This window comes from Girardinichthys multiradiatus, chromosome 23 (genome assembly GCF_021462225.1).
Source record: "Girardinichthys multiradiatus isolate DD_20200921_A chromosome 23, DD_fGirMul_XY1, whole genome shotgun sequence".
Classification (NCBI taxonomy): domain Eukaryota; kingdom Metazoa; phylum Chordata; class Actinopteri; order Cyprinodontiformes; family Goodeidae; genus Girardinichthys; species Girardinichthys multiradiatus.
In genome coordinates, this window is record NC_061815.1 from 38950588 (window position 1) to 38962621 (window position 12034).

The window sequence follows — 12034 nt, forward strand, 5'->3', positions numbered from 1 at the left end:
AACCTTTTAAAGGAATACATACCACACAACATTGTCTGCTACATCTTTAATTACCTGTTGCATAATCTACAACCTCTTTACCTGTTTACCTGCTATTGTCTTATAAGGAAGTACTAATTGTCAGAGGTGTTCAGGAAACACTGGAATGCTTTTATCAATGGTCCATTGTCCTGTTCCAGGAAACCGCTTTCTCAACCACAGAAAGTGACAAGTTTGTGCCGGTAATTAATTTGAAGAGCTCAACATTTCTTGTAACACATTTTTAAACTTTATTTTAATATTTACAGCTTTGTCTTTCTCATACACAAACACACACACGCTCACACATATTCTTTAAGAAAACAGGATTTAAAAGGCAAGATATGCAGAACTTTTAGTTAGTTGGCAGAAAATCTTAGAAAACTATTTTACATTTCTTCGTGTCTTCAGATTTTTTTCTTACATATGTTTGGATTTTGTTAGTTTGTTCAATTAAAATAAAATAAAAATTAAAGGACATTAAATCCAGCTTTATACTAAAAGTGCAACCAGCTGTGTTTTTTGTAATACTATAAAACAGTTTTACAGACTTTATGGTAACAGTAAAATTCAAACATTGCAGAACAACTTTAATTGAGCTGGCTTGTGGTAAGCTGCCATAATTCACTGCAACAAAGTCAAGCCCTGAGTCACGTCAACAAAAAGTATCTCGTTTCTTTGTCAGTGGATCATGGTGTAAAATCTACCCAGCTTGTAGCACAGGTTGGTGTGGACCTTTATAGTCACTTCCAGTCTGCCAGATGGAGTTTCTCACTAACCAAAACAGTGGTTCTTTTGTTCTGGCTCAGAAGTTCTCCTTGTTGAAGTAAAACTTGGTCTTGCGAGGATCCACGTCCGAGTACTTGGCGCATTTCTTCTCCAGAACTTTAGCGAGGGCCTCAGGGCCGCACAGGAAAGTTCCCACCACAGAGCTGAAGACGACCAGAACAAAATGTTACAGAGGCTGCAGATCTACGTATTTTAATGTTCAGCAGCTTTTGCCTCATTCAATATAACCTCTTATTACCTTTAAATAAAAATTTATTGGATGTATATTAGAAAGTATTACCCAACCAGTAATACGCACTTAAAAAACAAAGTTCAGACTCTTAGTGATCGGTTACTTTGAAATATAGGAATAATTTGACCCATTTTCTCCTGGAAAAATGATTTGCTTAATTTTAAGACCAATACATACTCTGCAAGGCCAGAGAATTTGTTTTTACCCGAAGCTGCAAGAACATTTTTTTTTTAAATCATGATTTCATCTATTAAGAGAAAAAAATTGTTTTAATCTAACTTGCAAATAAGTTATCACCCCCTTTGACCTTTCTACATTGCCTCTTAGTAAATGGCTAAAAATGCTAAAGAACCAAATGTTTTTAAATATAGATATAATAACAAATGCAGGCTTTAGCAGTTTTATGTTTGTGATTACGAGCAATGAGTGTTTTACTTTGCTGTGGATGAAAAACTACCCACTCATCTTTGAAGAAGTTTCAGTTCAGCCACATTGGAAGGTTTTCATGAATGATGCCGTAGAACACGCCACAGAATCTCAGATGTGGCGTGACCTTACGACCTTGACGTGTATGCAGATCTGCTGCATAACCAGAGTGCTCTAGAGTGCTTAAGGTCATGAGCTGATGTCTGGACATTCTTCTTCAGGGTTTTCTGTTGGGGAGCAGAACTCATGGTTCCACCAATTACAGCAAGTCCTCCAGATCTGGAAGCAGCAAAGCAGCCCTGGTCATCACACTGCCGCCACCATGTTGGACTGTAGGCATGAAGCTCTTTATCTGAAATGCTGAGTTAGTTTTGTTTGGATCATCGTGATTGGCTGGTGCCTATTACTGTTGGAGATAGGAACCAACCCCTCCCTCTAATATAGGCAGTAGATGGACATATATATGTTTTTGTTATGAACTTAATGAACCAAAATTAATTTTATTTTTGTTTTACTGGAAAAAAGAAGAAATGTTTCTAGAAATCTTTTATTAAACGGAGGCACTGGGATAGTTCAAAATGTGCAACCTAGTAACAAAAAGGACCAAACTGGATTAGTCTTATAGTTGGGAAAATCAAACTTTTCTGCTGCCTTTTTATAAAATCATTGTTAATTTCTATATCAATGTTAGTATAAATTATTTTTATTAATATAAGTTACTAAGGACCACTCTGGAGGAGCCAAAACTACACATGTTGCAGACCCCTGTTAGGTGATAAATAAATCTACAAGTCCTTTTCAAAATATTAGCATATTGTGATAAAGTTCATTATTTTCCATAATGTCATGATGAAAATTTAACATTCATATATTTTAGATTCATTGCACACTAACTGAAATATTTCAGGTCTTTTATTGTCTTAATACGGATGATTTTGGCATACAGCTCATGAAAACCCAAAATTCCTATCTCACAAAATTAGCATATTTCATCCGACCAATAAAAGAAAAGTGTTTTTAATACAAAAAACGTCAACCTTCAAATAATCATGTACAGTTATGCACTCAATACTTGGTCGGGAATCCTTTGGCAGAAATGACTGCTTCAATGCGGCGTGGCATGGAGGCAATCAGCCTGTGGCACTGCTGAGGTCTTATGGAGGCCCAGGATGCTTCGATAGCGGCCTTTAGCTCATCCAGAGTGTTGGGTCTTGAGTCTCTCAACGTTCTCTTCACAATATCCCACAGATTCTCTATGGGGTTCAGGTCAGGAGAGTTGGCAGGCCAATTGAGCACAGTGATACCATGGTCAGTAAACCATTTACCAGTGGTTTTGGCACTGTGAGCAGGTGCCAGGTCGTGCTGAAAAATGAAATCTTCATCTCCATAAAGCTTTTCAGCAGATGGAAGCTTGAAGTGCTCCAAAATCTCCTGATAGCTCGCTGCATTGACCCTGCCCTTGATAAAACACAGTGGACCAACACCAGCAGCTGACACGGCACCCCAGACCATCACTGACTGTGGGTACTTGACACTGGACTTCTGGCATTTTGGCATTTCCTTCTCCCCAGTCTTCCTCCAGACTCTGGCACCTTGATTTCCGAATGACATGCAGAATTTGCTTTCATCTGAAAAAAGTACTTTGGACCACTGAGCAACAGTCCAGTGCTGCTTCTCTGTAGCCCAGGTCAGGCGCTTCTGCCGCTGTTTCTGGTTCAAAAGTGGCTTGACCTGGGGAATGCGGCACCTGTAGCCCATTTCCTGCACACGCCTGTGCACGGTGGCTCTGGATGTTTCTACTCCAGACTCAGTCCACTGCTTCCGCAGGTCCCCCAAGGTCTGGAATCGGCCCTTCTCCACAATCTTCTTCAGGGTCCGGTCACCTCTTCTCGTTGTGCACCGTTTTCTGCCACACTTTTTCCTTCCCACAGACTTCCCACTGAGGTGCCTTGATACAGCACTCTGGGAACAGCCTATTCGTTCAGAAGTTTATTTCTGTGTCTTACCCTCTTGCTTGAGGGTGTCAATAGTGGCCTTCTGGACAGCAGTCAGGTCGGCAGTCTTACCCATGATTGGGGTTTTGAGTGATGAACCAGGCTGGGAGTTTTAAAGGCCTCAGGAATCTTTTGCAGGTGTTTAGAGTTAACTCGTTGATTTAGATGATTAGGTTCATAGCTCGTTTAGAGACATTTTTAATGATATGCTAATTTTGTGAGATAGGAATTTTGGGTTTTCATGAGCTGTATGCCAAAATCATCCGTATTAAGACAATAAAAGACCTGAAATATTTCAGTTAGTGTGCAATGAATCTAAAATATATGAATGTTAAATTTTCATCATGACATTATGGAAAATAATGAACTTTATCACAATATGCTAATATTTTGAGAAGGACCTGTATAAATAAATCGAATATAATCAAAGTCAGGAAATACATCCCTTTTTTTCTTTGCTAAATTCTATTTTTTATTTAATACTGAATGTAATTTATTCCTCATGATTAAAGCTCTGCTAAGCAATAAAGATGCTTGTTTTTTTTTAATTAAGGGAATAAAATAAAAACAGCTGTCTTACGTGGGGTTCTCTTTGCGGACTTCCTCAAACTCCTTGTCCCAGTTGGGTCGGCCATAGTGAGTCTTCTGTTTGAGCCCAGTGACCACATCTGTTTCCCGATCAACGTTAACCATTACATAATTGGCCTGACAGAATTAAGAGGAAAAAGATAACAGTTTATGGCTGAGTTCAGGAGGAAATGATCACAGTCATTGTTTATCTGAACTTGAAGCGCTGATTCAGACACACACATGATTTTGATCCCATCCGGTCAGAAACAACTTGTAGGTGAGGAAATCCCCCATGCCTCGCTCCTCCATCTCCTTCTCCAGCGCCTTCAGAAGGTCAGCGAACCACTCAAAGGCGTGGGTTTCCCGGCAGAGCCAGTAGAAGTAGATCTGAGACCAGTAAACATATGAAGGTGTGTCAAAACAATGGCACTGCTGCCAATGACTCACCTTACATGGGAGTATTATTGCTAAAAGACACAGCAGGCATTCTTCCAAAAGGCTCCTCACACTTTCAGTTAGTCATGTCATTGTGATGAAACTGTGGACGTGAGATGGTTCACCTTTCTGGTGTGTAGCTTTGGATCGTTGTCTTTGAACTTGTACCAGATGGACTTGAGGATGGAGGCGAAGGGAGTGACACCGATGCCAGCGCCGACCAGCATGCTGACCTCGTAGTCGAACACGTCCTCGCTGGCTGTCCCGAAAGGTCCATCAACACCCATCCTGGATACGGAGGACATAAATGAGCTCGGTTATCAAAAGAAGTAAACTCTAAATGGATATGAGAAGAAAAGGTGATGTCACATTCTGTCAGGTCACAACCACAACTTTCTGTGTATTTTATCGGAATTTGATGTAAAAGACCAACATAAAGTAGTGAAGAAGTGTGGCGGCATCAGCCATCCTCCATGGTGTATTTTGTTGCCGCAGCAGTTTATCTACAGCTGAGATGAAGCGGCTGGATAAGGTCATCATGATGCCCCCTCAACCCAGTGCAGGTGGTGGGAGACAGAAGGACTCTAGCAAAAATAACATCACTGTTGAACCATGTCTCCCACCCAATGTCTGAAGCTGCTGCAGAACTGCATCCTATGTGCACAAAGAAGCGTTATCACAGATCCTTCCTCCCAGCAGTTATTAGACTCACTGCTCCCAACAAACTCAGTGTTTTCATCCCTGCAGTTATTTGCAGTTTTTTCATTTACTGTTAATAGTGTGTTGTTTTTTGCCCATTTTGCCCTTAAATTAATAGTCTCTCATTCAGTCAGTCATTTTCTACCGCTTCTTTCATAATGGGTCGCAGGGAAGCTGGTCCCTATCTCCAGCTATCTGTGGGCGAGAGGCAGGGTAGACCCAGGACAGGTCGCCAGTCCATAGCAGGGCAACCATGGACAAACAACCATGCACACACTCATTCACATCTCAGGGCAATGTAGAGAGACCAATTAACCCAACAGTCATGTTTTTGGACTGTGGGAGGAAGCCAGAGTACCTGGAGAGAACCCATGCATGCACAGGGAGAACATGCAAACTCCATGCAGAAAGATCCCCAGCTGGGACTCAAACCTGGGACCTTCTTGCTGCATGGCAACAGAGCTACCAACCATGCAGCCCTTTCTCATTCATATTTTTTAAATATTTTTCACCTTTATGTGAATCTCTATGCTTCTATTCGCCTTTCACTTTGCTGCTAAACCACCTGAATATCCCCACTGAGGGACAATAAAGAATATTTCTATCCTATTCCATTCTATTGTATTCTATTCTAGATTAAAAACATTCAGTTTACCTCTACATTTAATCTATTAAATAATTGCCATTTCCATTTTTTTGCTGGAAAATCTGACTTGTATTTATAATCTGAACACTTACTTGGGTCCCTGGGCTCCCTCCGGTAGCTTCTGCATGATGTCGAGGAGTTTGTCCGTCCAGTCTCCGGCCGAGCGGATGTGGACACTGAAGAAATCCTCCTCAGGTGCAGAGGTCATGGTGAATGGGTGCCACTCGAGCTGAGAGATGGCCGGGCAGTTGAGGAAGACGTACTGGCCCACGTCCATTTTAAAGCTCTTCTTCACCAGCTGCAGCTCCAACACTTTGGACGGTCGCATCACAATCTGTAAAAAAAAAACAAAAAAAAAAAAACAGAGCTCTCACAGTAAGTAAAACAAGTCAGTCAGCAAGAAGTAGAATAAAAAAAAATACATTTTTACCTTTCTGTACTGGACACTCTGCATGTAGCGAATGAAGCGCAGCAAACGCTCGCATAGATAAATAATCATTGGGCCGATCACATACCACCAAGTCTGAAAAGAAAAAGGAAACCATGAAGACACGATTAAGCTTTTTTTATTCTTCACACTAGCAGTTGAAACAGATTTAAAAAAAAACTAAAGATTAAAAAAAAAAAAAAAAACCTGCGCTGGTCCTCCTTCAAACTGAGGGATGGGACACTCTGGAATATTTCCCCAATCCTCAGTGCGGTTCTGACAAAAAAACGGGTTGTGTTCTTCAAAAGACTGTTTTGTCTGCCTCCTCACAATGTATCTGTGAATGAGACAAGCAGGTAAAACCCATTTTCTCTCAAAAGGTGTCTGAAGATGAGGCACACCAGTAAAACTTTGGTGCTAAACCAACAATGCTCCAGAAGAAGAAGAAGAAGAAGCGAACGAGTTCTATCCTACCCAATTCCATGAATGACGAGACCAGCGAAGAAGATGACGAAGAGGTGATGAGTGTACCAAAAGACCTCGAAGTAGCTGCGTCTGATGACCTCCATGGATGACGTGATGATGAGGATGAGAGCCAGAGTGATGATGACGCCTGTGAGGCCAGCGATGGACGTGAAGACAAAGTGGGTGGGGATTTGCTGCGGCTTCTAAGGCGGAGTGGAAGAGCAGAAGAATGAAGATCAGACCAGGGGGAAAAATCACCAGCTTTCTTCCTTTCAACCCGTTTTGACCATGTTTGACCAACCTATTGCTTTTTGCTAAACTGAAAGCATAATTAGTTATTTGCACAGTTACTGTACCAGACTCAGATTGGAAGAGTAAACATGACGGTCCAGAACTTGTTCAGTCCAGAACTTACAATGTCGGTTATTTGAACTGGATTCAGGAAGGTGGTTTTATCGTCGGGGTCGTCTTCCAGGTTGGACAGAGCCGTGCTGAGATTGTCGTAAACACCTTGTCTGCTGTTGTTAAACCACTCCACGTTCAACAAGTGGGCGACCGTATGAACAGCTGCGTGAGCAAACAGGTCAGAGGTCACTGCTTCTGCAACTAAAAGGGCTCATTTCTGTCACTGGTTCTGCTCTTTGCAGACCCTTTTGCTGCTCTGACGAGTGCAGAGAAAAGATCATAACTGATAAGCTGCAGGCTAAACATGTTTACACCGCTGCTACAATCTCAACAAAAAACTCAGCTATTTAAAAGAATCTGTAAATTCTTGGGTATTATTGGACCTTTTTAAAGAGTCAACAAATCTACTGCAGCATTTCAATGACATTTCATCTTCAATATTAGTCAAATCTCAAATTACAAAGAGACTAGCTCATTATTAACAAAACAACAGACGAAAAAAACACAACCTGCAGCTCTGGAGCTGTGTGTAGCCCTCCATACAGTGTTTTACATATAAGGGTAATTGAAAAGACTAGTTTAGTTTTTCTGTGTGTTCATGCAAATCTGCAGAGAATCTCAACACAACAACTAATGCTACTAATTATTGTCATTAGGGCTCAAACAATGCAAATTTCCTCTAAATCTGCTTTAACTCCGACTCACTCTGTCTTTTCATGACAATGCATTCATTCTCTTTTGTATAAAAGCTAACAAATAGGATTATAATTGTGATTCTTTAATTATAAAAACAAGCACCTTTATTTAAACAAACTTGAATTTTAAAGGGCAAGTAGGTTTTAATGCTAAAGACAAAAATTTATTCAGCAATAGCGAGGGCAAAAATGGCGCTTTGGATTGTGAAAGTTAAAGATCCCTGCAACAGAACAACAATGCATACAAGCAAAATTCTCAGCAAACAATCAACAATACGACAACAAAGAACTAATGATTACACTTCTATTTCCTTGTGGGTTTGCAGGAGATAAAAAGGGACAGGCATCTTAAAGCACAGAGGCCCCAACATCAGCACATTATTGTTTACAACAGATTTAAAATGTTAAAACTGATTATTCATGTCAATTGTGAAAGGCAATGTTTAGAGAAATGTAGCTAAATAAATGTAATGAACTCCATGGGACTTGAGACCAAAGCAGAAATGAATGCATGAGTTCACCTGTCATCAAGGCGATCATGTACGCCACCAGCTTGTGAAAAGTCAAGTTTTTGTCCAGTTGTTTTCTCATTGTTCTGCTGCAGCGCTGCGAGAGAAGAAATGAAAGGTAGCTAGGGGTAAAAACCTGTCAAGATTAATTTTGTGGTTTTTGAATGAATGAATGCCAGAGTTAGATGTGATGGTACTGAAAGCATGTGTTTATTGTCCCATTATTAACAAATAACTCCCCTTCAATGCTTTGTTCATGCAGGAACAAATGGACAAAACATGTTTTGAGTGCAATGGTCGCAAGTCTGAGGGAAGTCTTTGAGCTGGGAGATCCCCCAGACTTTATCTGCTAGAGCGTCCTTGCAAATAAATTTGGCTTGTAGTGTAAATGTACTAGAAGGTAAAGACGTGTAAATATTGTCCTACCACAAAAGAGCCTCGGAGCAGAGACAGCAGGTTCCTGCACACTGGCAGGAGGATCAGCATGCAGTTAAAGTTCAGGACGGCTGCAGGAGCTCGGGCCCAGGGCAGGGCAGACTGTAGGGAAACAAAAAAAACATATTAATCTCATTTAACTATTTAATTTTAATTAAGGATTATGTCCTGCTGCTAATGGACACCCCAAATTGAGTTTCTCAGACAGTTTTAATATTGCATGAGAGCAAAAAAAATATTTTTAAGATAGAAATATCACATTATGACCACATAATGGACTATACAATCATAGCAAAGACTGCTGACTTGACAGTTGTCCAGCAGACACTCACTGATGCCCTCCACAAGGTGGGTAAGCCACAAAAGGTCACTGCTAAAAAAGCTGCCTGTTCATAGAGTGATACAAGATCCAAGCATATTTATGGAAAGCTGAGCGGAAGGAAAAAGTGTGGTTAAAAAAGACACGCTCCAAAACCAGACCCATCAGATGCATCGTACCTGCACTAAGGAGAACAAAAACTAAACTGTTATGTGTCATGATATGACAAAGAGTAAATGAGTTCAACTGATGTATCATTGGAAATGAGGAGCTGAAGAGAAACATGAATAAAAAAGATGAAATAATCCCTGAATCTCTCCACAGCTGAAATTCTCATGGATCAACGACCTTGAATAAAACACCATGATTTAATGTTATGCTCACAGTGTCAACGTTAAAATTAGAGCAAAAATCTATAAAACGATCTAAATGCCACAATTATTCTTACTAATGCTAAAACATTATAACAAATCGATTATTACAGTTATAGTGAAACTATAATATTTGTTATTTTGATTTTGATACAGTCTTAAACAAAAATGCAGAATTAGCATTCAGTACATTTAGGAGTAAGTAAATTTAAGTAAATGTGGTAATTGCTCAGACAGCTAACATTAGGTCACTATTTTTTAACAGTCAACCAGGTCAATTTTTAAAAGGAGACAAAAATGCAGTCGCCTTCTTTACGCCAACACAGGCTCTTATTGAGGAGATATAACAATAACTTTTTAAGTAAATCTCAGTCTTTTTACCCCTGATTCGGCTTTTTTGCATCAATATAGAAATCCCTTGAAAAATCTAAAGGATGCAAAGTGTTTCTGTACCTCCGATCGTCTCCTTTCAAGAGTTTCGACCGAGTTTTCTACTCACCCCCAGCAAGTGACGGGTGTAGAAAAAATGTTCATCCATCACATACAAGAAGTAAAACCAGACAAAGAGGAAGATGTTGATGCCCATCCAGACACACTGCAAAAACAGAATGTGTTTATTAGAAAAGGGAGTGCGCCGAGTCTTGTTAGAAAAGAAATCAGTCAGAAGCTCGCAAAAGATGCGCGTAAATCCAAACTAAAAGCTCTCATCATTGCGCTGCACAAGCTGGAAATCACTCATTAAAAAGTGAGGATGAGGACTCACTATTATGGTGGCTGAAAACCAGTTGTTTACAAACCAGTTCCCCATGATGAAGACTTCTTCTCGCCTCTCGGTAACTTCTCTGCATCCTCAGCCTGCTGCGTCCCTGGTTTTAAAGCGCTCACCTGCTGGGACTCCTCCCTCCGCAGCAGGTAAAACTGTGAAGTTCAGGAAATTCCAAGGAGGCCTTAAAGGATTACATTCCTGCCTGGCAGCAACATGAACTTGGATCAACTGTTGGTGGACTCTGGGAGGAATGAGGAAATAAACTGCAACCACATCCAGGAAACTCCACTCTGCTGCAGTGGCGCAGTGGGGCTTTATTGTTCCTGCCAGGTGTTTAGCAAGCTTTTCAAAAGTCTGGTTGATGCTGAATGTTTGGGGGGTATCGGCTATGAATTAAGAGTCTTTATGTTTTTATTTTAACATAATCTCATCAACCAAGAGATTGGTTACAGTTTCATAAAAATGCTTATTAACATTACATTACATCTAGGTTGGAAATAAGCATCAAGCACACAGTGTCTGCTTCAATTGACCTATTTCACAAACTGTAAATAAAACATAGTAGGCTTCTGAATTACTGACCTCTGACCCTTCATGGGCTCTCTCTGAAACTGATGCCTCCTGCAACTGCCTATCCTAAACCAGAAGGGTGCAGTGGTAAAGATTGGGCTCAAAATGGGTTAAATAGTTTATGGCTCAGTTCACTCAAAAAAAAAGCTTAATCCAAAAAAAACATATTTGTTATTTTTTTCCTTTAAATAGGCTTTTAGCTTTTTACAGTAATGTCATTTAATGAATTTCTCTTAAGAAAGTTGTCAATCTTCTCTTGTCTTTTTCTTTTCTGCGTCTTAATTATGCGAAGTGACAACAAAAAAACAACCGCTGGGCGAAAAGTGAAGGTGTTTGACCATCTCACACCCACATCCCCCACGGTTGAGACGCCCATGGGTACTGCCTTTTATTGTTGAACATGAATATAAATTAGAATATCATCGAAAGGTTAAACTTTTTTAGTCATTACTGGATATTCACAAGGCATGAACGGCAGCTAGGGTTAGTGCTTTAAAGCCCACCACACACAGATGCAATCAGGACTAAAGGGTGCAACTTTTACATTACTTGTGTTTAGCCACTCCTGAACCAGAGACAAGTTCTGTTTTCAGAAACGTTTTTTATTTATTCATCTGGAAATCAAGTTCTTACAGTCTGGAGAAAGATGGACACACAATCCGATTCGCTTGAGGTCCAGCGTGAGGTTTCTACTGTCAGTGAAGATTTGGGGAGCAGTGTCATTAGCTGGTCATAATCCAGAGTGTTTTAACAAGTCCAAAATTTAAAGGCGCAATCTACCAGGATATTTTAGAGCATGTCATGCTTCACTCTGCTGATAAGCATTATGGAGATGCTGATTTTATTGTCTGGGAGGACTTGGCACCTACCCATACTGCCAAAGGTACCAATACCTGTTTAATAACCATAGTGTCACTGCAGCAAGTTATCCAGACTTAAACCCCAAAGAGAATCTACAGATTATCAAGAAGATGACAAACATCAGACCCAACAATGAAGACAAGCTGAAGGTCACTATTAAAGAAACCTGGGCTTCATTAACTTATTAATGTTGCTTGTTCACTTTTTTCCTACCACACTTTTTCCTTCCAATTAACTTTCCATAACAATGCTTAGAAATGGGCCTGGGAACAGCTACTTTAGCAATGACCTTTTCTGACTTGCTCTCCTTGTGGATGTCATCAGTGCTCCCCATGTTTATGTAGGCCATAACATTTCTGCGATAAAACTACTTTGTCTTATTTAATATTCACATTTTCTGAG

The 12034-nt window shown here is 40.2% G+C and overlaps 1 protein-coding gene across 1 annotated transcript; it reads right to left on the reverse strand.

Annotated features, from left to right (window-relative positions):
• Positions 1-245: 245 nt before the first annotated feature.
• On the reverse strand, positions 246-10409 carry nox1 (NADPH oxidase 1). Its single transcript, XM_047352792.1, has 13 exons — positions 10199-10409; positions 9935-10030; positions 8737-8847; positions 8323-8407; positions 7117-7268; positions 6711-6904; positions 6444-6573; positions 6240-6332; positions 5902-6143; positions 4590-4752; positions 4270-4416; positions 4040-4164; positions 246-950 (listed from the first exon to the last, which is right to left on the reverse strand). Exons 1-13 carry the CDS (start codon positions 10241-10243, stop codon positions 824-826), a joined length of 1710 nt encoding a protein of 569 aa, XP_047208748.1. The 5' UTR covers positions 10244-10409; the 3' UTR covers positions 246-823.
• Between the last annotated feature and the right edge of the window lie 1625 nt (positions 10410-12034).

Bases quoted from the DNA above. Each gene is read 5' to 3' on its own strand.
- nox1 (XM_047352792.1), bottom strand. From the start codon at position 10,243: ATGGGGAACTGGTTTGTAAACAACTGGTTTTCAGCCACCATAATA. The intron at 8,848-9,934 runs GTGAGTAGAAAA...GTTTCCCTACAG, and splicing joins ACACCCGTCACTTGCTGGGG to TCTGCCCTGCCCTGGGCCCG. The intron at 6,574-6,710 runs GTAGGATAGAAC...TCTCATTCACAG, and splicing joins CTCGTCATTCATGGAATTGG to ATACATTGTGAGGAGGCAGA.